At 42.1% G+C, this 26,247-nt stretch overlaps 1 protein-coding gene across 3 annotated transcripts in view; it reads left to right on the top strand.

The window, feature by feature from the left end:
* Nucleotides 1-25,514, top strand: part of LOC122553895 (BRD4-interacting chromatin-remodeling complex-associated protein-like) — a 95,768-nt gene extending 70,254 nt beyond the window's left edge. For all 3 annotated transcript variants that reach the window (XM_087990202.1, XM_043698385.2, XM_043698384.2), the window contains 4 exons: nt 7,474-7,622; nt 15,417-15,511; nt 16,801-16,903; nt 20,089-25,514. In XM_087990202.1, coding sequence (XP_087846328.1) covers nt 7,474-7,622; nt 15,417-15,511; nt 16,801-16,903; nt 20,089-21,047 — 1,306 coding nt within the window. In that variant the 3' untranslated portion in view covers nt 21,048-25,514. The remainder of the gene's footprint in view (nt 1-7,473; nt 7,623-15,416; nt 15,512-16,800; nt 16,904-20,088) is intronic.
* Nucleotides 25,515-26,247: the final 733 nt, after the last annotated feature.

The following is a 26,247-nucleotide window of genomic DNA, read 5'->3' as shown; positions in this document are numbered from 1 at the left end:
TGGTCTCCTCTACATCGGGGAGACAGGACACCAACTTGTGAAATGTTTTAGATAACAACTCTGGGGCACATGCATTCATCAACCCCACTACCCCATGGCTGAGCACTTTAACTCCCCCTCCCATTCTGCCAAAGACATGCAAGTTCTGGGCCTCCTCCACCACCAAACTCTAGCCACCTTACACCTGGAGGAAGAACACTTTATCTTCTTCCTTGGGATCCTCCAACCACACAAGATCAATGAAGACTTCACCTGTTTCCTCATTCGCCCCCCCCCTCACCTTATCTCAGCTCCAACCTGCCACCATCCTCTTAAACTGTCCTATCTGTCCATCTTTCTTCCCACCTATCCACTCCACCCTCTGCTCCGACCTATCACCATACCCCGCACCTTCAACTACCTATCGCATTCACAGCTACCCCCCCTCCACCCCCCCCCCCCCCCCAGACACCCACCCCCATTTATCTCTGAGTCCCCTTGGGCCATCCCCTCATTCCTCATGAAGAGCTCATGCTCGAAATGTCGACTTTCCTGATCCTTGAATGCTGCCTGACCAGCTGAGCTTTTCCAGCACCACGCTTTTCCACACTGATCTCCAGCGTCTGTAGTCCTCACTTTCTCCGAGTGCATTTGTAAGATGCTGTTTAAGGAACTTTGATGAACTTTTGCTGCGTATGCAATGCACACTGCTGCTTCTGAGCGTCAGTGGTGGAAGGAGTGGATTTTTGTGGATGATGCCAATCAAGCAAGCTGCTTTTACCTGAATGATGTCAAGCTTTCTGAGTGTTGTTGGAGATGCATTCATCCAAGAAAGTGGGGCATATTCCATTACAGTCCTGACTCATGCCTTGTGAATGGTAGAGAGAGGTTTTGGGGAATGAGGAGGTGAATTACTCACCACAGTATTCCTAGTCTTTGACCTGCTCTTGTAGTCATTATGTTTATGTGATGTGGCCAGTTGAATTTCTGGTCAATGGTAACCACCCCCCCCCCCGCCTCCCCCCGCAGAAGATGGCTGATAGTGGAGGATTCAGTGATGGTAATATCATTGAATGTCATGGGATAGTGGTTAGATTGTTTCTTATTAGAGATGGTCATTGCCTGGCACTTGTTGGGTGCAAATGTTACTTTCCACTTGTAATCTCAAGCTTGAATATTGTCCTGGTTATGTTGCATTTGAACATGGAGTGCTTCAATGTCTGAGGAGTCATGAATAGTGTTGCACATTGTGCAATCATTGGCAAACGTTCTCACCTCTGAACTTATGATGGAAGATCTTTGATGAGACAGCTGAAGATGGTTAGGCCTAGGACACTCCCCTGAAGACTTCCTGCGGAGATGTCCTGTTGATGAGATGATAGCTCCAACAACCTCAACCAATTTCCTTCATGCCATCTATTACTCCAACTCGTGGAGAGTTTGCTCCTTAGTACCCATTGATTCCAGCTTTTCTAGGGTACCTTGATACCACACTCAGTTGATTGCGGCCTTGGTGTCAGGGGCTGTCACTCTCACCTCCCCTCTGGAATTCAGCTCTTTTGTCCATGTTGAACCAAGGCTGTAATGAGGTTAGGAGCTGAGAGGCCCTGATGGAACCCAAACTGGGTGTCCCGGAGCAGGTACTGTTTAATAGCACTGTTGATGAAACCTTCCATCACTTTACTGATGATCGAGAGTGGACTGATGAGGTGGCAATAGGCTGGGTTGGATTTGATCTGCACTTTTTTGTACTATTTTCCACATTGTCAGGTAAATGCCAGTGTCGTAACTGTACGGGAAGAGCCTTGCTAGGGGAGCTGCAAGTTCTGGAGCATGAGTCCTTACTACTATTGACAGAATGTTGTCAGGGCCCATAGCCCTGGCAGTATGCAGTGACTTCAACTGTTTCTTGATAAATCAAATTAGTTGAAGATTCATATCTGTAATGCTGGGGACCACTGGAGAAAGCTGAGATGGATTATCCACTCAGCACTTCAAGCTGAAGACTGTTGCGAATGCTTCAGCTGACCTTTTGCACTGACGTGCTAGGCTCTTCCGTCATTGAGGGTGGGACTATCCTCTTCCACTAAGTTGTTTAATTGTCCACCACCATTCACAATTGGATGTGGCAGGACTGCAGAGCTTCGATCTGATCCATTAATTCTCAGATTATTCAGCTCTGTCTGTCATTTGCTGCTTTGTGCTGTTTGGCGTACAATTATTCTTGTTAGGCAACTTCACCAGGTTGACACCTCATTTTTAGATATGCCTAGTGCTACACCTGGCATACCCTCCTGCACTTTCCATTGAACCAGAATTATTCCCCTGGCTTGATTGTAATGCTTGAGTATGGGATATGCCAGACTGTGAGGTTATAGATTGTGCTGTAGTACAGTTCTGCTGCTGTTGATGGATCACACTACCTCATGGATGCCCAGTCTTGACTTGCTAGATCTGTTCGAAGTCTGTCCCATTTAGCACGGTGCCACACAATACAATGGAGGTTATTTTCAATGTGAAGGCGGGACTTCGTCTCTACAAGGACTGTGCAGCAGTCACTGTTACTGATACTGTCATGGACAGATGCATCAGATTGGGAAGGATGAGGTCAAGTATGCTTTTTCCTCTTGTTGGTTCCCTCAGCACCTGCCACAAACCCTTTAGGACTGGACCAGCTTGATCAGTAATTCTGCTGCTAAGCCACCCTCGGTATTGGATGTTGAAATCCTTCCCTCAGAGTATATTTTTAACCATTGCCACCCTCAGCGCTTCCTTCATGTGTTGTTCAACATAAAGGTGTACTGATTCATCAGCCAAGGGAGGGCAGTAAATGGTAATCAGCAGGAATTTTCCTTGCCCATGTTTAACCTGAAGCCATGAGACATCATGGGTCTGAAGTCAATGTTAAGGACTTCAAGGGCAACTCCCTCCTGACTGTATACCACTGTGCCGCCACCTCTGCTGTATCTGTCTTGCTGATGGGTCAGGATATACCCAGGATCGTGATGGTGATGTCTGGGACATTGTTGATAAGATTTGATTCCATCATATGATTCCAGATATAGTCATACTGTTGCTTGGCTCATCTATGAGACAGCTCCCAATTTTGGCACTAACCACCAGATGTAAGTAAGGAGGACTTTTCAGGTTTGACAGGGCTACGTCTGCCTTTATCTATTCCAGTGCCTAGGGCAATGCCAGCTGATCCGACTGGCTTCATTTTTTTGTTGAGACCTCATAGCAATTGATACAACTGAGTAGCTTCCCAGGCCATTGCGGAGAGCTATTGAGAATCAACCACATTGCTGTAGATCTGGAGTCACATAGAGGCCAGGCAAGGATTGGTAGTTTTTTTTATTCATTTATCAGATAAGGATGTCGCTGACTAGTTCTGCATTTATTACCCATCCCAATTGGCCAAAAGCCATTTAAGAGGCTGCCACATTGTTGGGGCACTGGAGTCACTTGTAGGCCAGATCAGGTAAGGATGGAAGATTTCGACTGAAGGCCATTAGTGACCAGATGGGTTTTACTGACAATCGGAAATGGCGTTGAATAGATCTTAATTCCAGATATTTTTTATTGCATTCAAATTCCACCATCTGCTTTGGTGGGATTCGAACCCAGATCCCCAGAGCATTGGCTGAGTTTCTGGATTAATAGTCTAGTGATAATACCACTACTATCACCTCCCTGTTTCCTAGCCTCTGACCTATTCTTGTATCTACAGTATTTATATAGTGAGTCCAGTTTAGCTTCTAGTCAATTGTAACTATGAATTGTTAATAGTGGAGGATTCAGTGATAGAAATGTCATTGACTGTCGGGGGATGGTAGTTAGATTGGCTATGGATAATATAAAATTACTTGATGGTTTGCACAGTAGATAATATCTTTCTCCTTGGGCAGCATGGCGGCTCAGTGGTTAGCATTGCTGCCTCACAGTGCCAGAGATCTGGGTTTGATTCCAGCCTTGGGCGATTGTCTGTGTGGAGTTTGCACATTCTCTCTGTGTTTGTATAGGTTTCCTCCCACAGTCCAAAGGTGTGCAGATTAGGTGAATTGCCTATGATAAATTGCCCATGGTGTTCAGGGATGTATAGGTTAGGTGCATTAGTTAGAGGTAAATGGTGAGTAATGCGATAAGGGAATGGGTCTGGGTGGGTTAGTCTTCAGAGGGTCGGTGTGGAGCTGTTGGGCCGAAAGGCTTTTTCCACACTGTAGGGATTCAGTTCTGTGATAAACACAATTATTTCATTCCTGAAGTTGATGTGAGGAAAACCTATATTTTGCTCAAACAGGCTAAGTAAGGGTGCCTTGATATGAATAAACGTCCAGCAGCTTTAGCAACCTCAGCTGAAATCGTGACAGGCCAAAGGTTTTAATATTATTATCTTTTGATAGTTTGTTGCAGCTCTCCCAGTGATGGCTATTCACACAAGAATTCGACCACAAGTTACTGGGGGATATTCTGAAGAGTATCAGATGCCACTGTGGATTCACAGTGGACAAAATATTCGTTCAGTGTTAATGGATAGTATTCTTATCCTTAAGAAGAGAAGCCATCCAGTGAGTGAAGGGAATTATGTCCATTAGGCCTTGATCTATGTATGGCCGTGGCGTTTTCTAAAAAGCTTTGCATGTCATGACGGTCAGCATATTTGTAGACCTCTGGGGCTTCCTCTCCCACCACTTCTCTTCCAGGTTGTCCTTTTGGGTATTTGCCTTGATTTATTGTAACACTGTCTTTGTGACTGGTGACCTTGGTTCAGACACAGTGAGGATATCTTGTTTCTGCTCAGGATGTCATATATTTGAGCATTGTTTTCACTGAACCATTGCTGGTGATGACAACGATTGAACCCAATGGTATGGACATAGGAGCCTAGGAAGGCTAACTCCTTTGATTTCATTGTTCAGGAATTGAGTTGGGCAGGTGAAGACTTTCAAGATTAGACATGAGCTAAACTTAGACTTCCTCCTCCATTTGGGAAGCTTCAGGTGGAGACATCAATTTCGTCTTACTGGACATTTGGATCTTGGTGTTGTGATTGGATATTCATCTCTGATCAAATAAGTTAATGATCTGTCTAACAGACAATAGTCTCAAACAGGGATTGTGTGGCACACAAATCCCTTAGACCTGAGCAATGACATAATATCCAAGGTGCTGGTGTTTGATCCAAGTTGCTTCTCCGTAGTTCTGTATTTGTCTTTCTGGTGGGAGAGGCTATCTGTGAAAGTGAGGCTATGCTGACCACACTTTGTCACCATTTGAATTGGCCTTTCCCACCTCATTGTTTCCAATGGTTCCTCACCCTGGAATATGTAACACCCAATTTTAACACCTTTTCTTGAGCCAATTCTCTGTTATCACCACAGCATTATAATTTCAAACAGCAATTTTTGCCCACAACTCTCCAACCTTATTTCCTCTACTCTGCATTCACATACATGCACAATAACCCTAATTTAGTCTTTAATTTTCACTTTCTTACTGTAATTTTACCTGCAAACTTGCTAATTGTCTGTGCTTGTGCCGGTTGCAAGTCTTAAATATTTAGTGAACCCTGGTCTCTAGTTCCCACAACCCTGTCAAGTTACTGTAAAGCTTCCCAATGACACTAGCATAACAACATCAGTTGCAACAGTGTTCAGGTGCAACCCGCTTGGCTTTTATCTCATCACTAGGATTCTGAATTTTGGACTCCAGCTAAATTAAGTTTTGAGTAGCATGAGATTTCACCTGTACAATCAGTTTGAGTAAAAATAAGAAATAACAAAGAAGTGACTTTGAGTGTAGTTTATAAGCTTCCTAACAATAACTACACTGTATAATGGGGCAAATAGTTAGAAATAATGGGAGATTGTGACAAAGGTACAGCAATATTTATGAGTAATTTTAATTTATAAATGGATGGACAAATCATATTGGCACATGTAGCCTGGAAGATGAGTTCATAGAAGGATAGCTTCTTAAGCAGCATGTTCTAGATCCAACCAGAGAGCAGGCAGTATGAGATCTGGTAAGTGAAATTAGAGCAGATTAATTAATTCATCAAGTAAAGGTCTCTCCAGGTAACAGTGATCAGAACATTATTGAACTTCACTGTTTGAGGAAGAGAAAAGAGTAGGTCAAGACTAATGTTTCAAATTTCCAGAAGGGTAATTTGGAAATTATGAAGACAGAGCTGACTAAATGAATTGGGATAGGTCACAGAATCACAGGAATATTATGGAACAAAAGGAGGCCACTCAGCCCATCATGACTGCACTTGAGAGATTAATAAGAAAAATAAGAAATAACAAAGAAGTGACTTTGAGTGTAGTTTATAAGCTTCCTAACAATAACTACACTGTATAATGGGGCAAATAGTTAGAAATAATGGGAGATTGTGACAAAGGTACAGCAATATTTATGAGTAATTTTAATTTATAAATGGATGGACAAATCCATTAAGTGATGTGTAATGGGCAAAAATCCTGATTTTTGCCCATTACACATCACTTAAAATCTCTGCCATTTCATTCTGGTTTCTTTTATTAGACAAAGACAGTTTCTCCTTATTTACTTTGCCCAACCTGTTCAGGATTTTGAAAACCTCAATCAGATTCCATCTCAAACTTCTTATCTCCAGGGAGAACATTCTCAGCTTCGGTCTATTCTCATAACTGAAGTTTCTCATACCTGGAACAATGATAGTAAACTCTTTCTGCATTCTCTCCAATGCATTCATCTTTTTCCTTTAATGTAGTGCCCAGAACTGAGATCTAACAAGTATCTTATATAAGTTCTACATCGCCTTTGTACTCTATGCCCCTATAAATAAAGCCAAGAACATTGTCTGCTTTATTTACTGTTCTCTCCACCTCTCCTGTACTTTGAATAATCTTCTCACATGTAACCCCAGGTCCGTCTGCTGCTACAGCCCCTCTAGAATTGTAACCCCTATTTTATATTGTCATTCAATGTTATTCTGACAGAATTACGTCACCTAATACTTTCTGCACTGAACCACCTATCCGCCCTCTCCAACAACTTGTCCATGTCCTTTTGGAGTTCCACAGTGTCATCCTCACAATTCACAGTTCTCCCAAGTTTAGTGTCATCTGCAGACTTAGAAATTGTCCCCTGCACACCAAATTTTAGATCATTAATGCTAATAAGGGAAAATAAGGGTCCCAATACCAACCCCTCACGAACACCCCGACAAAGCAGTTCAGTGACAAGAAGCACTTCAGTGCTTCTTCATCCCCAAATAGGGAAGATGGTGCTCAATGAATTTTTGGAAAAATGGAAAGAGAAAGGCACGCAACCTGGGGGTGAACTAAAGCACTTTACAGACTCTGCAGTGCCTACAGATTAGTCATTGCAATGTAGGAAATGTAGCAGCCAGTTAACACACAGCAAGATACCACAAAGAGAAATGTGACAAATTGGATTTTCAGGGTTTCTTACTAACTGTTTCTTTCTTTTTAATTGTGGCACAAACAGATTACTTGAAAAATTCTACAAGGACCAGACCTCTGTCCTTCAGCCTGATTGCAACACTCCTTTTAATTCCTTTGAGGACACAGTATTCAGACTGCTGCCCTATCATGTATGTAAAGGGACACTACCAACTAATGTGGACTTTAACAAAGGTACTTTAAAACTGTCTTTTGCTACAGGATGGGGAGGAGCAAAGTGTGATGTGCCAGTGAACTGATGGGCAGTATGGTCTTTAGTTATCCGGTTAGATTATGAACTCTGGAGAACTTTAGTCACTGTAAATATTAATTTCAATCACAGAACTACTTCAGGATTAATTACTAAACTAAAAATGACACACTTCTGATAAGTAGTGAGTAACAGGTTGATTTAAAAACAAAATGGTTCAGTCATAAAACTTTGAAATAAAGTGCTGCAGATTAACCATCCTTTGGTGCTATTTGTATTGTGGGTGTAAAGATCGTAAATGTTTGAGCTCCTACATAATCTACACTATAAGGACATCCAAGAGCTCCGCATATTCAGCAGTATTTCCTGAGGCTTCCTGCAGGCAGTCACCTGTCCTCATCCTGCAAGTGGTCAACTGTCCATAAGCTTTGGGAGCAGAATGAGGCTTTTTGGCTCATCAAGTCTGCTCCAACATTCAATGAGGTCATGACTGATCTGATTATCCAAACCTCCACCTGCCTGCCTTTTCTCCACAACTACTGCTTCCCTTACCGATTAAAGATCTGCCTCAGCTTTGAAAATACTTAACAACTCAATCCCTCTGCACAAAGAATTTTATAGATTAACAACATTCTGAGAGAAGAAATTCCTGTTATCTTCATTTTAAATGTGTGAGCCCTTACTCTGAGATTATGCTCTCTGGTCCCACACTGGGAAACAACCTTTCTGCATTTACCCTGTCAAGTCTTCTAAGAATGCCAAATGTTTCAATTTGCTCAATATTTTTCAATTTCTTATTGTTCTAAACTCCAGTGGGTACAGATTCAATGTACTCAACCTCTCCTCTTAAGACAATCACTCCTAGTGAGCCTAGTGAGCCTTCTCTGGACTGCATCCAGTGTCAGTATACAATTCCTTCTTAAGAGGGCCAAAACTCTTCAAGCTGTTACCTGACTAGAGCCTTGTATAGTTTTAGCAAGACTTGCCTATCTTTATACTCATTCTCTTTAAAATAAAGACCAGCGTTTTATTTGCCTTCCCTTTTACCATTGAACTTAGATACTTGCTTTTTTTGATCTATTCAAATGGACCACCAAATCCCTCTGTTCTCTATCTCTCTGCAGTCTTTCTCCATTTAAATAATACTCATCTCCTTTATTCTTCATACCAAAGTGCATAACCTCACATTTCCCCACATTAGGTTTCACCTGCCACTTACCTATCTACATCTCTCTGCAATCTCAATCTTCCCCTCTTGCATTCCCACCTATTTTGTGTTATCCGCAGACATGACTATAGAACATTGTTTCCTCAACCAAGTGATTAATATATGTTATAATTACTTGTGGTCCCAGCATTGATCTACTAGTTACAGGCTGCCATCCTGAAAATGCCCCCATTACCCCAACTCTGTCTTCTAATAATTAGCCAATTTTCTATCCATGCTAAAAATATTATCTTCGAGGAGAGAGTGAGGACTGTAGATGCTGGAGATCAGAGCTGAAAATGTGTTGCTGGAAAAGTGCAGCAGGTCAGGCAGCATCCAAGGAACAGGAGAATCGACGTTTTGGGCATAAGCCCTTCTTCTCAACACTTCAACTCCCCCTCCCACTCCACCAAGGACATGCAGGTCCTTGGACTCCTCCATCGCCAGACCATAGCAACACGACGGTTGGAGGAAGAGTGCCTCATCTTCCGCCTAGGAACCCTCCAACCACAAGGGATGAACTCAGATTTCTCCAGTTTCCTCATTTCCCCTCCCCCCACCTTGTCTCAGTCAAATCCCTCGAACTCAGCACCGCCTTCCTAACCTGCAATCTTCCTGACCTCTCCGCCCCCACCCCACTCCGGCCTATCACCCTCACCTTGACGTCCTTCCACCTATCACATTTCCAACACCCCTCTCCCAAGTCCCTCCTCCCTACCTTTTATCTTAGCCTGCTGGACAAACTTTCCTCATTCCTGAAGAAGGGCTTATGCCCGAAACGTCGATTCTCCTGTTCCTTGGATGCTGCCTGACCTGCTGCACTTTTCCAGCAACACGTTTTCAGCTCTAAAAATATTATCCCCAATACCATAGAGTCTTAGTAGCCTAATGTGCAATGCCTTATCAAATGCCTTCTGAGAATTCAAATATATTATATTCACTGTATTCCCTTTACCTGTCCTGCTTGTTACTTCCTCAGAGTAAATGTGTCAGGCATGAGTTTTCCCCTCATGAAGCCATGTTGACTCTGCTTGATTTTATAATGTATTTCTAAATGCCTTGCTATGACTTTATAATAAACTCTTGACATGTTTCCAGTAAAAAGATGTTAAGCTAACTGTCCTATAGTTAGTTTTTTTTTTATTGTCTCCTTTTGAATAAGGATGTTATGCTAGCAATTTTCCAATTATTCAGGACTTCTGGTGATAGGAGATTTTAATTTTCCCAGCATTGACTGGGATTCACTTAGTGTTCGAGATCTGGATGGAGCAGAATTTATAAGGATCATCCCGGAGGGTTTTCTAGAGCAGTATGTAAGTGGTCCAACTTGGAAAGGGGCCACACTGGACCTGGTGTTAGGAAATGAGCCCGGCCAGGTGGTTGACGTTTCAGACAGGGTTATTTGGGAATAGTGATCACAATTCCATAAGTTTTAGAATACTCATGGACAAAGACAAGAGTGGTCCTAAAGGAAGAGTGCTAAATTGGGGAAGGCCAAGCCATCCCAAAATTTGGCAGGATTTGAGGAATGTAGATTGGGAGCAGCTGTTTAAAGGGAAATACACATTCAATATATGGGAGGTTTTTAAAGAGAGGTTGATTAGAGTTCAGGAGAGATATGTTCCTGTGAAAATGAGGGATTGGAATGGCAAGATTAGGGAACCATGGATGACAGGTGAAATTGTAAGACGAGCTAAGAGGAAAAAGGATGCGTACATAAGGTCTAAGCGACTGAAGACAGATGAAGCTTTGGAAGAGTATTGGGAATGTAGGATCAATCTGAAACGAGGAATTATGAGGCCTAAAAGGGGTCATGAGATATCCTTCGCAAGCAGGAAACCCCCAAAGCCTTTTATTCACATATAAGGAGCAAGAGGGTAACTAGGGAAAGGGTTGGCTAACTTAACGACAAAGGAGGAAAGATAATGTGTGGAGTCAGAGAAAATGGGTGAGATTCTTAATTAGCACTTTTCTTCGGTATTCACTGAGGAGAGGGACAGACGGATGTTGAGTTTAGGGATAGATCTTTGATTACTCTAGATCAAGTTGGCATAAGGAGGTTGGAAGTGTTGTGTACTCTAAAAGGCATTAAGGTGGACAGATTCCCAGGAACAGATGGGATCTATCCCAGGTTACTGGGGGAAATAAGAGAGGAAATAGCTGGGACTTTAATAGATATCTTTTCAGCATCCTTGAACACAGGGGAGGTCCCAGAAGACTGGAGGATTGCTAATGTTGTCCCCTTGTTTAAGAAGGGTAGCAGGGATAATCCCAGGTAATTACAGACCTATGAGCCTGATGTCAGTGGTAGGGAAGCTACTGGAGAAGATACTAAGGGATAGGATATATGCCCATTTGGAAGAAAATGAGCTTCCAAGTGATAGGCAGCACGGTTTTATGCAGGGAAGGTCACGTCTTACAAACCTGATGGAATTCTTTGAGGAGGTGACAAAGTTGATTGATGAGGGAAGGGATGTAGATGTCGTATACATGGACTTTAGTAAGGCATTTGATAAGGTTCCCCTTGTGGTAGGCTGGTGAGAAAGGTGAAGTTGCATGGGGTCCAGGGTGTTCTAGCTAGATGGATAGAGAACTGGTTGGGCAACAGGAGACAGAGAGTAGTAGTGGAAGGGAGTCAATCCAAATGGAGACCTGTGACCCTTGGTGTCCCACAGGGATCCGTGCTGGGACCACTGTTGTATGTGATATACACAAATGATTTGGAGAAAGGTGTAGGTTGCCTCATTAGCAAGTTTACTGATGACACTAAGATTAAAAATCACACAACACCAGGTTATTATCCAACAGGTTTAATTGGAAGCACACTAGCTTTCGGAGCAACGCTCCTTCATCAAGTAATAGGAGCGTCGCTCCGAAAGCTAGTGTGCTTCCAATTAAACCTGTTGGACTATAACCTGGTGTTGTGTGATTTTTAACTTTGTACACCCCAGTCCAACACCGGCATCTCCAAATCATGACACTAAGATTGGTGGAGTAGCAGATGGTGAAGGGGACTGTCAGAGAATACAGCAGAATATAGATAGATTGGAGAGTTGGGCAGAGGAATGGCAGATGGAGTTCAATCCGGGCAAATGCGAGGTGATGCATTTTGGAAGATGCAATTCCAGAGTGAACTATACAGTAAATGGAAAAGTCCTGGGGAAAATTGAAGCACAGAGAGATCTGGGTGTTCAGGTCCATTGTACCCTGAAGGTGGCAATGCAGCTCAGCAGAGTGGTCAAGAAGGCATATGGCATGCTTTCCTTCATTGGACGAGGTATTGAGTACAAGAGTTGGCAGGTCATGTTACAGTTGTATAGGACTTTGGCTCAGCCACATTTGGAATACTGCGTACAGTTCTGGTCGCCACATTACCAAAAGGATGTGGATGCTTTGGAGAGGGTGCAAAGGAGGTTCACCTGGATGTTGCCTAGTGTGGAGGGTGCTAGCTATGAGGAGAGGTTGAGTAAATTAGGATTATTGTCATTGGAAAGAAGGAGGTTGAGAGGGGATCTGATTGAGGCCAGAGTGGAGACTCAATTACTTGGGGTCACAAGTTCAAAGTGAGAGGGAACAAGTTTAGGGGAGATATACGTGGAAAGTTTTTCACACAGAGGGTGATGGGTGCCTGGAATGCATTGCCAGCGGAGGTGTTAGGAGTGGAAACGATAGCATCATTTAAGATGTTTCTAGTCAGATACATGAATGGGCAGGGAGCAGAGGGATACAGACACTTAGAAAATAGGTGACAGGTTTAGATCGAGGATCTGAATCGGTGCAGGCTTAGAGGACCGAAGGGCCTTTCCCTATGCTGTAATGTTCTTCGTTCTTTGATCTCCAGAATCTAAGGAACCTTGAAAGATTACTATAGTGTATCACTATCTCTGTAGCTACTTCCTTTAAATTTTAGGATTCAACTTATCGTGTCCAGGGTACTTATCAGCCTTTGGCCCTATTAGTTTCCCTCATACTTTTTATTTAGTGGGTTACTATATTTATTTCTTGTGAACTATCCCCTTAGCCCCTTGAACATTTAGTAATTTTGACATGCTACTGATGTCTTTGTCTTTGAAGACTGATGCAAAGTATTTTTTATTTATTGCCCATTATTATTTCCTCAACCTCACTCTCTAAGAGGCCGATGTTTATTTTGTAGAATCAGCCAAATTCCTGAGGAATTGGAGTTATATGCAGGCCAGACTGAGTAAGGATGACAGATTTCCTTCCCTAAAGAACAGTAGTGAACCATTTGGATACTTACAACAAATGACAATGGTTACACTAGATTGCCTTTTATTTTGTTGCATTCAGATTTCATCACCTGCCATGGCGGACTCAAACTCATGTGCCCAGAACATTAGCCTGGGTTCTGGATTGTTAGCCCAATGACCACTATGCCATTGCTTCCCTCACCTGCTTCCAACACATTTACATCTTTCCTTTAACAAGGAGACCAGTGCTGCACACAGTACTCAGATGTGGTTCCGCCAGTGCCCGTGTAACTGAAACATAATCTCCTTACTTTTATATTCAATTCCCCTTGCAATAAATTATGACATTCTATTAGTTTTCCTTATTACTTGGTGTACCGGCATGCTGACCTTTTGTGATTCGTACATTAGGAAACCCAAGTTCCTCTCACTAAAATACCTTTACATTCTTCCTGCCAAAATTGACACCCTTTCTGAATATCCTTTCATTCCTTCCTTCCTCACATGTCTTAATTGTTTTAACCTTAGTCCGGGCTGTGATAATGTGCCACCATTGTTGTTTGTGGTAGCAAGTTCCACATTCCTGCCTCTCACTGAGTCAATTCTTCTGAATTCATTTTGTATTAATGACTGTCAGTCTTGTGTTGATGGCCTCTGGTTTTTGATTGTCCCACAAGAATTGTACAGTACTCTTGCTTTAAAGAGGAAGCGCTGGAGGTGTGTGAAAATACAAAGATAAATGAACCTCCAGGACCCATTCAAGTGTATCCAAGGACATTGTGGGAAGTTAGGGAGGAAATTGCAGGGCACCTAACAGAAATATATGTATCATCTATAAATGTAGATGAAGTACCAGAAGATTGGAGGGTGCCTAATGTTGTGTTATTGTTTAAGAAAGGTTGTGAGGAGAAGCCTGGGAATTACAGACCTGTGACATGAGTGGGGACTAAGTTGTTGGAAGTGATTCTGAAAGATAGGGTTTACATGCATTTGGAAAACAAGGATTGATTCGGGATAGTCAGCATGGTTTTGTGCGAGGAAAATGCCATCTCACAAACTTGGTTGAGTTTTTTTAATGAAGTAACCATAATGATTGAGGGCAGAGCAGTGGACATTGTTTAATTGGACCTTGGCAAGGTGCTGCATGGTAGACTAATTAGTAAAGTTAGATCACACGGGATTCAGGGTGAGTTTGCCAATACAAAATAGGCTTTTTGGCAGGAGACAGGGGGTGATTGTGGTGGAGGATTTATTTTGGACTGGAGGCTTATGACCAGCAATTTTCCACAGGGATCAGTTCAGTCTTGTTTATAATTTATATAACTCAGTTGGATGAGAATATAGGAGTCATGGTTAGCAAGTTTACAGATAACACCAAAATTGGTGGTATGGTGAACATTGAGGAAAGTTATTTAAGATTACAGAGAGAACATGATCAATTGGGTCAGTAGGCTGAGGAGCGGCAGATGGAGTTTAATTTGGATAAATGTGAGGTATTACATTTAGACAGGGTGGTTAAGAAGACATTTAGCACACTTGCCCCTTTGAGTATAGGAGTTGGGACATACCATTGAGGTTTTACAGGACTTTTACAGTTGAGGCCTTTTCTGGAGTACGTATGCAATTCTAGTTGGCCTGTTATAGGAAGTAAATTACTAATCTGGAGAGGTTTCAGAAAAGATTTACCAGAGTGTTGCTGGGAATAGATGGTTGGAGATATAAAATAGACTGGAAAAACTAGGACGTTTTTCACTGGAGTGTGGGAGGTTGAGGGGTGACCTTATTGAGATTTATAAAATTGATGGGCATAAATAAGGTCGGGGGGGGGGGGAGTTCAAAACTAGGGGGCATACTTTTAAGATGAGAGGAGAAAAATTTAAAAAGAAAATGAGGGGAAATGTTTTCCTCAGAGAGTGGTTTGTGTTCGGAATGGAATGCCAGAGAAAGTGATGGATGCAGGTACAGTTACACTGTTTAAAAGCCATTCAGATAAGTTCACTAATATGAAAGATTTGGATGGATGTGGACCAAGTGCAGGCAGGTGGGACTAGTTTAGTTTGATAACATGTTTGGCATGGATTGGTTGGACCAAAGGTTCTGTTCTATGCTGTATGACTCTATAAGAGTTGGTCTGACATTGTACATGAGCTCACTTGAGATTAAAAGGGGACAGAAACCCACAAATATCAGAAACATGGATGAAGTGTAGTTTATATTGTATACAAACAGACACAAGAATGAGCTATCTTCATTATTCCAAATTTTCATGAGTCCAAAACATAAAGCTCATTGAAGTTCACAAGATTAGGCTCGAATATTTTTATAGTTTTCTCACTGTCCATCTGATTCTTCTCTCCCAGTGGATGAAGAGTTTGAGGTCATATCAACGCAACTCCTCAAACGAACGCAGGTCATGCTGAACAAATACCGTCTGTTGCTCTTTGAAGAATCTAGGGTAAGGTGTTAATGTTGCGTTAACTACACAACTCTGTGCAAATGGGATCCAAAACGTACAGCAGCATTCCAGGTCAGTGGATGGTCTGCAAGTACTTTGACCCACTGATCCTCCTTCATGTGAAGGCAGCGAGTGTTGCTCAGTGACTTCAGCAGAGATGAAGGGAATGGAGAGGGAGAAAACAAAAAACGATCATTGATTAGCTGAATCCAGTTCTCAGTCAGTATTAACACAAACCAATTCATATTAACCACTAGAAATTGGTAGATTGTGAGCAAAAGTACCAGCCGTAACTGTTTTTTACCTCCCCATCTCTAGCAATGTTGTAGTATCTTACCTTTCGCAATTTGCCGTTAATTCCAAGGTTGAATTTGTTAAATTATAAGGAGCGGTTTGGAAGGATGTGAATGCATTGGAGAGAGTGTGGAAGTGGTTCCATGAGAATGGTTCCAGGAATGAGAAACTTTTGCTATGAAGGAAGCTTTGGACAGGTTGGGATTATTATCCTTGGAGGGGAGAATGTTAAAAGGAGGTTAGACAGAATTTTTCAAAATCATGGAGGGTCAGGACAGAGTGGATCAGGAGAACTTTTCCCATTCATAAATGCATCGAGAACCAGAAGGCACAGTTTCAAGGTGTGTTGTCAATGTAGCAAATATGACATGAGAAAAAATATCAGTCAGGCTTTGGAATGCACTGCCTGGAAATGTAGTGGGGGCAGATTCAACTGAGGCATCCAAGACCACTTTGGATGATTATTTAAACAGAAGCAATGCTGAGGGTTTCAAGGGAAAAAGGCAAGAGGTGCAAAGTTAAATGCTCAGTCAGCCAGTGCAAGCACTATGGGCTAAATGCTCTCCCTCTGTTGCACTGTAATGAGAAAACAAAAAGCCCTCTGACTGAGGTGTTTAAAATGTAAAAAGATTTCATACTGGAGATAGAAAGTTTCCTACGTAAGGAAGGTGAAGGTACAATCTTAAATACAAGCTGGGCCACCCAGGGGGAATATCAAGATGGGCATCTTCGCATCACTGATAGTGAAAATCTGAACTTTCTGAAAGTTATTGAAAGGGCTGGAAGGGAACAAGTTGAACATTTCAGAAATGAGCAATGATAACTCGTTGTTGGTGAATGGTATCAAGGGACATGGAGCAAGGTTGAGGGAATGGGGTTGCAGTATGACAGTGCCCTGATCTAATTGAAGGAGAACATACTGCAGGGGCTGAATGGCCTCTGTGTTTCCAAATCCTGCAGCTTAACCAATTTGTTCTTTCCTTTTGTGTTATCAGAGGACACACCCCTCATCTGAGATGGTGATGATCGATCGAATGTTTATTCAAGAGGAGAAGGTGGCCTTCTTGGAAGCTAAACGATTGGCCAAAATCAATCCTGGTGAGATGCCCCTTGAAATATCCAATCAGTAGCAAATGTACAAGACAGGAGTTGGTGCTTGTACACAGTTTAAAACTGGCAGGAGTCTGCAATCGGGAGAGAATAACTCCCTCGTTTGTAGCCAGAGTTTATACATTTCTGCAGCACGTCAATTGGTGAAATGATGCAGATTTGACAGGAGGTAACATTGTAGAAACATGGGACTCCATCATTTAACATGATCATGGCTGATCTTAGTCACAGAGTCATAAAGCACAGAAATAGACCCTGTGTCCAACTCATCCATGCCGACCAAGTTTCCCAAACTAAACTAGTCCCACTTGCCTGCATTTGGTGCATGTCCTTCAAAACCTTTCCTATGTACCTATCCTAATGTCTTTTAAATGTCGTAACTGTACCTGCATTACTGCTTCATCAGGCAGCTCATTCCACATACAAACCACCCTGTGTGTGAAAAAGTTGCCCCTCAAATCCTTTTTAAATCTTTCTACTATCACTTTAAAAATATGCTGTTTAGTTTTGAACTCCCCCACCATAGGGAAAAGGCCTTTATGTTCCTCATTACTTTATAAACTTCTGTAAGGTCACCCCTCAACCTTCTACGCTCGTTTACTGGTCTCAACTCCACTCTCCTGCCTGCTTCCCATGGCCCTTTATCCCACTTTTCATCAGAAACATATTGATTTCTTTCTTGAGTCTGTTGATTGATTCTGCCTCCACTGCACTTCGGGGGCAGTGAGTTCCATAGATTCGCAAGCCTCTGAGAGAAGTGGTTTCTCTAATCTCAATTTTGAACCTACCTCCTCTCACTCTACATCTATGACCTCTCGATTGAGACTGTCACACAAGGAGAAACATCTGTTCGAAGACGACCTTATCAATCCCCATTAGTATTTTATATACCTCAGTCAGATCCCCACCCCTTATTCTTCTGAACTCCAGCAAGTACTAGCCCAACCTATTCAATCGCTCCTCATATGACAGTCCTTTCATCCCTGGAATCAACTTGGTGAATCTCCCCTGAACTGCCTCCAGTGCCACCAGATCCTTCCTCAGGTAAGGAAACCAAAACTGGACACAAATATTCCAGGTATGTTTTCACAAATGCCACATATAATTTTAACAGCACTTCTTCACTTTAAAATTCAGTCCTTTTGCAATAATTGCCAGATTCATTTTCTGCGTATCATGCACAAGGACACCAAATCCTTCTGCACTGAGCCACTTTGAATATGCTTCCCAATTAAATAATAATTTGACCATTTTTTTCTACCAAACTGGACAACCTCGCACTTAGCCATATTAAACTCCATCTGCCAGATTCTGGCCGGTTCTCCTAGCTTTTCATCACAGCCTGCTTTTCCAATTATTTTAGTATTATCCATGAATTCTGCAACGTTACACTCTGCCCCAGCTTGAATTCATTTCTATAGATTGTAAATAGTTGTGGTCCAAGAATTGAACCCTGCGGCACCCCACTAGTTACAGTTTGCCATCCAGAGAAGGAGCCATTCATATCGACCCTCTTTTTCTGTCAGTGAGCCAATCCTGTATCCACGCCAGTACTCTACCCTTAACTACTATGGATCTAACCTTCTGGATCAGTTGCAACACCTTGTCAAATGCCTTCTGGAAGTCTAGATATACAACATACATACAGGACAAGATCTGTTATAGCAGAATAGCAGAGAGAGCAGCAATTATTGTGAACATTGCTCAGGCATGTGTTGGAAAAAGGCAGAAGTCCCAGGATATGAATCATCCTGATGGCTATGTATCAGTAGTGGATTCCTACCCCTGTTCCCAAATCCCAATGGTCTTAGTGCAACTACCTGTACTTCTGACACTTACTTTGGAAGATACTCTGGGAGTGTTGTTTAAGATCTAAATGGTAAGGCAAGCCTGAAGTGTTTAGATCTCTTGGTCCTGCCCCTTTATATCATGGGGTTGCTATTGGACATCTCACCAGATTATTCCAAACAACTGACTACTGCAGCCAAGAACTAGGATGGATTTGAAAGGTTCAGAGGGCAAGTGAAAAATCAAATCAGAGAAACAAAGAAAGTGTGTGAGAAGAGACCAGCAGCTAACATAAAAGAGGTGGCACAACGGAGGACTGCATCCTATTATGTGTGGCAGGAGGGATAATTACTGAGTTCTTTGAAGGATTTGTCCAGGTCTTAGTGAAAGAGGAAGTAATTAACACTTCCAGGTGTTTAACATTGATAGAGAAAGCATAATTTTCTCTCCAAGGCTCAAGGTAGTGACAGAAGACTGGAAAATTACAAATATTATACCCAAACAAAAAATGTAATGATAAACCCAGCAATTACAAACCTGTTAGTTTAACCTTTGTAGTGTACAAGCTTCTAGAAACAACAATTCAAAACAAAATAAATTACAAGATTGAAAATCACAGGTATTTCAGGAATACTAAAACAAATTTAGGAGAAAATTGTGTTTAACTAATTTGGTGGATTTTTTTTTGATGAGCTAACAGAAAGGATTGATGAGGAAAACATTGTTGATGTGGTGTACACGGACTTCCAAAAAGTGTTTGATAAAGTCCTGCACAACACAATTTGTGATCAAAGCTATGGCTCGTGGACTAACAGAGACAGGAGCAATTAGATTACTTAGATTACTTACAGTGTGGAAACAGGCTCTTCGGCCCAACAAGTCCACACCGACCCGCTGAAGCGCAGATCACCCAGACCCATTCCCCTACATTTACCCTTTCACCTAACACTATGGGCAATTTAGCCTCGCCAGTTCACCTAACCTGCACATTTTTGGATTGTGGGAGGAAACCGAGCACAGACGCGGGGAGAACATGCAAACTACACACTGACATTTACCCAAGGCTTGAATCGAACCTGGGTCTCTTGCGCTTTGAGGCAGCAGTGCTGACCACTGTGCCACCGTGATGCCCTTGGGGAATTGTGTGGGAAGAAGGCATTGAAGTACAGGATCATTGATGAGGTAGACTCAAGGAGCTGGAAGGCCTACTTCTGCTCTTGTGTTGTTCATGTTCAGGGCAAATGTGGTCTGATTTGAAACATCTTGAAATGTTTTACACATATTAAAGATACTGAATACTAAGATACTGTATTGTTTCTCAATGTATTTACTTTGAACATCCATGAACTGTTGGGAAATATTTGTTTGGTTTGTTTGGTTTTTAGATGCATATGTCACATCGGTTTTCAAACCAAGGATTGCCAACACTCTGCCCATCTCTTGTGGCCCAATTCTAGGCTCTGACCAGGAGGTTCAGTGTTCACCACAGGCCCAACTGAAGACATATGTTGCCAGCAGCCGAGGAGGCCTCAAGCTGAAGATAAGGCAGGAGGTTGTCCACAACTCGGAGTTGGAGCAGCTCTGGCCTGCAGGCACCCAGGCAAGACCAGCTCCTACAGGCCCCTTTTCCCTCACAGCTAATACCCTGAGGCAAACCGATGGCGAGCCAGGCTGCAGATTCCCTGCTCCAGCTGAGAAATGGCAGCTTGGGCCTGGAGAGACACAGGAATCTGGGGGCTGTCTTACAGACCTCAGGAAATCCCGGAGGAACCTCCCCTGTGACAGCACCCCTGGTTTGGGGCCTGACCAAAGTAAAACATCACCACTCAGCACTAAGCTTCACAGATCACTGGAACACAACGTGAACCAACAAGCCATCACCATCGAGCCTGGCCCTGGGCACCGTCCAGCTCAGGCTTCGTCTTCACACGACTCCCATGTCCAGAATAGGCTTCATCTCCATGTGGACAGGCAGGGACCAGGGAGGACAGGTGTTGACATCAATGACCATGTAAAAGCTGGCTTTGTGGGTGACCTCCCCCTCCCACAGCCCAAACGTCGCAAGTGTGACTCAGTGGACAATGCCAACAGCACGGGTCACAGCCCCCAGGACAGTGCGCTGAGCGCCCACCTGCAAAGTGCCATCAACAGCCTCCTGGACCTGCAGAGGCACCAGAGCTCAGAACCCAGAACTCCAACACCCCAGAAAGATGATTGCAACCTTCCTCCCTACTCACTTCCAGCTTCCTCAGCAGATTTCCTGCAGTCAGACCCTGATAGTGGCCTTGCTGAAGTGACAACCTCCACTTTGGAAGAGGCAGTAAACAGTATTCTTGGTGACTGAGGAAAGATTGTAAAATGGGAGTTATAAACTGGAATTGGAATGCCATTTAAAATTGAAAATGGCACACGATGTTGTGTGCCTTAAATACAGAAGGTTACAGTCGCAGTTACTTGGACAGTGCCTAAATAGATTATTGTAAAAACCAGTTACATAACAAGAGTCATAACATCTAGTAATTTCTAGAAGGTGGCTGGTACTACACAACTGGTGTTGTATAGTTGAGTTATTTATTAATAGTGAAGACTTGCAGACTTAGCAGATGGTTACACTCCTCAAATGATGCTCCGTTAAATGTTTTGGAAAGAGAGGACTAGGTTAGGTGCCAGAACCTTTTCTTTATTAAGTCACTGGCTGGCTCCTCACAATTGTCTTGCAATATTGACCTCTGGTCATTGTAGTCCAAGCTCATTCCTTGGACTCCAATAATTTAGGTAGGCACCATTGTGCACCTTTTTTTTGTACTACTGTACTGAGTATTTTCTTCCACTGTTGAAGGATAGTAGTCAGCCTTGGTTTTTTTCAGAGCTTTCAAACAAATCGAGATTTTTCACAAACTGGTAGGACCTGTTTCTGTGCTGGGTATATGCACAATACTGATGAAGTTGTGTTTGAATCATTTGAAATGTGTTCCCAGAGCTTGTGTGAACAGATGGTGTCTATTTTGTAAGAACTGAGTGTACAATTATCAGGAATTGGCCATTGATAAAGGCTAAAAATCCTCTTCATATGAATTGTTGCAAAAACACAACTTAATTTTAGGATATATATTTCTTTTGTTGAGTTTGTTCCACTGATTGTTTTTAATTTCAGAGATTGTTTTTATTTTTTAAAAAATTGTCTTGCACTTATTCAGGGACAGGTGATTTTAGTTTAGTAATTAGGTACTATCACCTTGCAATAAAACAGTATTTGCCTCTGTACAGTTTTATGAAATTCACCTCAGATTTTAAGGTTCTCAATCTTTTATCCAAATTGCCACACAGAGACCTCTCTCTTCACTTTTATCTCAAAAGAGTCCTTAACACACAGTATTTGTCAACTTAACAAAGCTATCATGTATTGGCACTTTTCAAGCACAATTTGGGAAGGAAGGCACTTTGACCTTACTCAAAAAGAAGTCAAACTCTGAATGTTAATCCATTTTTACAATTGTCACTAAATATTTTGAGCTGAAGAAGATCCCATACTGCAAAAGTAAAACTCACGCGGGACAGACTGATTTCTTGATGTAAGTATGTTTCAAAGTAAAAATGGATTATTAAACATTATAATTTTGATCAAATAATCAATGAAAGTGTAGATCCAAGTTACTTGGTGCCTAATGTTTTTTGCATTATTTGTTTTTTTCATTGACAGTTTAATGTAACAGTTTAATGGAAACAATTACAAAATGTGTGTAGATTTTGTTAAAAAGAGTTCTATTAATACTTTCAGGACCCCACATCCTTCACTCCATTAGATCAAAGAGAAAAAGCAGCTGTGATTTAAGAAATGTCAATTAATTCTATGCTGTTACTCACTCTTTCACACCAGACAAATGTTGTTTGACCCACACTTGTGAAAAGTGGGGAAGTGGGTGTTGATCTTCTGGTTGTTAATATTGGCAGCGTGTCTCTATCCCTGCCATTGAGTGACCAAAGTGCCTACCTGTTCAAGTATTTGGCTGCTGTTTATATGGAGCAATTGGTGTCTTCAGTCAGAGCTGGCCAAGGAACCAGGGCTGTGCAGATCTCCCCCAGCCCACGGATGTTGGATGAGAGAAACCCTGGTGAAGGCAAATGTGGATTTGTGTCAGAGGGCCTTGGGAAAGGCCTGCTGACAAAATCTGCACCTCTGCCTCTCTGGGGATCACTGTCTGTGATCACATCACGTCTGCCACCAATCCCAACCCCCCTCATTCAAAGCTCTGCTTGATGATTATATTACAAGTGTTTATGGACAAGTAATTGTTTCAGGCTGAGATTTAATGTGAATGTGAGAAAATCTGGTTTAGTCGACGAGAAGTTAGGGTATGGAGTACACTACCTAGAAATGTGGTGGAGGCAGGTTCAGGTTTTCAAGAGAGCAATGGACAGAAATGTTTTTCAGGAATATGTGGAAAAGACAGGAAATTAGCACTAAGTGATAGAACCAGTTCAGCTGAATGGATGTTTTCTGCACCCTAACAGTTCTACAGTTGTGGAGGAACCTTTTTTTTATTGTTAGTGAGGCAGTTTGGTTTATTCGTGTGACGCATACCTCCCATGTTCTTGTAGCAATTTCCCTGGTGCTTTGTGCTAAACCGATTAGTACAGACTTTCTCATCTTTTACTCAAACAGTAGACTGAATTGTAGGAAACCTCAACCTCACCTTAAATAGTATTGTTTAGAAATCTGACAAATTCAGTTTCTTTTGTTGAAGAGATTGAGTGTCCTGTATTTCAGTTGTCTGTTTCTCAGGTTGTTATACTCGTACATTATGGCTGAGGAAGGGATTTCTGACTCTAAGTCTGACTGTGGTAATCTTGTAAACCTGCAGATAAAGGAGCAGTTGCTTATTTTCAAATATCTGGCAGACTCTTCTCAATTGCAAAATAAAGACCATAGTCCTCTCAGAACTACAGGGTATTCTGAAACACTTTTCACAGTTGATTAAGTACTTTTTGATGTGTGGTCACTGTTGCAGTCTCGGAAAAACAGCAACCAAATAGCCCCCAGTAAACTCCCTACAATTCACCAAATGACCAGATGAATCTGCTTTGGTGATATTGATAGAGGAAGATGCAGGCCAGGAAATCACTCCTGCTTTCTGAATCATGTTATGAGATCTTTGATACTCACCTAAGAAGGAAGATAAGGCCTGGGGCTAATGTCCCATCTGAGAGATGGCACCTCCACCAGTACAACAGCACCCCCTCTGTCTTTAATGTACAGTCGAGTCTCAGGAATGAGGCTTGATCCATAAAACTCTGCCTCAAAGACAAGAGGTACAGCTGCTAATCCATGGCTGCCATTTCTCAGGAGCACCCGTTTGAGCTCCTTGGTGAACCTAATCTATATTGTGTTCCACGTAGAAGGGAGGACTGCAAGCATAAAGTTAATATTTTTAAAGCCCTCCATTTCATATTTCTTTAATAAAAAATCAGTTGGTTTCCAAAAAAACACTCAAGTCTGTTCAGGACAAAATAAAACCCTGGCAGGTCAGTTTTACAGGTACATTCTGATTGTACCTTCAGTTGTGTTCTTGAGACAATTCTTGTGTTGCTTGAGTGTGACAGTGTTGTGACAGAGCCTTGTCCCAGGGTCAGTGCACATGCTCAGTTAAAACACTGTCTGAGTGGTGTTGGTAATGGGATGGGACCTCATCCTGACTTGGTGTAGCAGTTTCAGTCCTGTCTGAATTCAGGAATAAGGCTTTTGAGGGAGTGATAGACTTCGAGGAAGGTCAGTGACCCAGCTCTCATTTCAGACTCAGCCACTGTACGTTTAGCTTGCTGTTTCCATTGACCTTTTTAACTTTTTCATTCCCATCATCAAACTGTAGAATTCGACAAAACATTTGTTGTAAAATCGTACTACGCAGAGAGAGACCATTCAGTTTACAATGCCTGTGCTGGTCCTTTTATCAATCCCGTTAGTACCACCTCCCTGCACTTTGCGGTAACCAGTATTTCTTGTTTTCATTTTCAAGGAGATGATCGAATTCCTCATTGCATCACCCTTCCAGAGAGTACAGCCAGATCACACCTTTCAGTGTAAACACTAAAACCTTTCCTTACAAAAGGCATAGACTAATTAGGGCTCTGAAGGAGGCATTATGGTCTGTCGAATTCATATTGACTCTGTGTTCAGCAATTCAGTCCTATTTCCCTGTCCATTAGCTTCTTCAGGCTGTTTCCCCTTATTTGCAGTTTTTAATTGAAATACCAAAGGTTGTCATGGTTTGTCTCTTGTGCTTGTAATGCACACTCTGAGCATGTTCTCAACGCTGGTTCAAAACACTGTTTATCACATAATGTGAATCTGATTGTTTGTGTGTGAGTGCATTATTTACAGTAACTGTCCAGCAGAAAACCAAGACTCTAACTTGGATTTGCACACAGGTGGAGTGATGTCACAAAGATATAACTTACATTTAACGTCTCTCCCAAGCTGGACTCTGCAGTGATTCACCTCTTCGGGGTGTGCTTGTACCCTGGCTGCTGGTATCTCCAGTTGTATCATTGCATTCCAGTGTTTCAGTGTTGAGTCACAGACATGTAAACTGGTTAATCGTCAGGTAGAATTTGTGTGTTTGGTGCTTCATATCCCCATTGCATACTGAACCATAAAACTACATTGGTTATGTATATAAAATTGACGAATGCATTTTTTACTTTGTACAGCAAGGCAAGTCTTTTCAGCCAGTTTAGAGGCCTTACTTGGAACACGTGGGATTTTCGATATTGGGTGAACAGATCCTTCATTGTTTCGTAGGCTATATATTATTAAATCTCTTACCTAAAGCAAATAAACATTTTGTACAATTTTTATTAAGCTATTTATTAAAGTACCATTTTCTAATAAATGAGGAAAATGCAAAAGATAATTTTTCTGAGTTGATAATTTTATTGTTGACATTGAAATTTTTTAATGTTTAACTTCTCAAAATTTTCCAGCTGCCCATTAGGAATGATTTTTTTTGAACATTCACGCATGGGACATGGGTGGTGCTAGCTGGCCAGCATTTATTGCCCGTCTCTAGTTGTGCATGCCTTCTTGAATTACTGCAGTCCATGTGCTGTAAGTAGACCCACATTGTCCTTTAGGCAGTGAAATCTGGGATTTTGAGCCAGCAACAGTGGAGGCACAGCAATATATTTCCAAGTCAGGATAGCGAGTAGCTTGGAGGGGAACTTGCAGGAACTGGTGTTCCCATGTATCTGCTGCCCTTCTAGATTGAAGTGGTTGTGGGTTGGAAGGTGCTGTCTTTGATGAATCTTTGGTGAATTTCTGCAGTGGATCCCTTAGTACACACTGCTGCTACTGAGCAGTTGTGGAGGGAGTGGATGTTTGTGGATGTGGTGCCTATCAAGTGGGCAGCTTTCTCCTGGATGGTATCAAACGTCTTGAGTTTTGTTGTAGCTACACCCACCCATGCAATTCATTTCCACTACCATTCTGTGGGAATGTGTGGACAAAAAAATAGTGTATCTGTGGAATTCTTTACCACAGAGGATTG

Source organism: Chiloscyllium plagiosum, unplaced genomic scaffold (assembly GCF_037043375.1).
Source record: "Chiloscyllium plagiosum isolate Xiang-an unplaced genomic scaffold, Cpla_swu_hap1 HiC_scaffold_8, whole genome shotgun sequence".
In the NCBI taxonomy this organism is placed as follows: domain Eukaryota; kingdom Metazoa; phylum Chordata; class Chondrichthyes; order Orectolobiformes; family Hemiscylliidae; genus Chiloscyllium; species Chiloscyllium plagiosum.
This window is presented reverse-complemented; position numbering and strand designations above follow the sequence as displayed.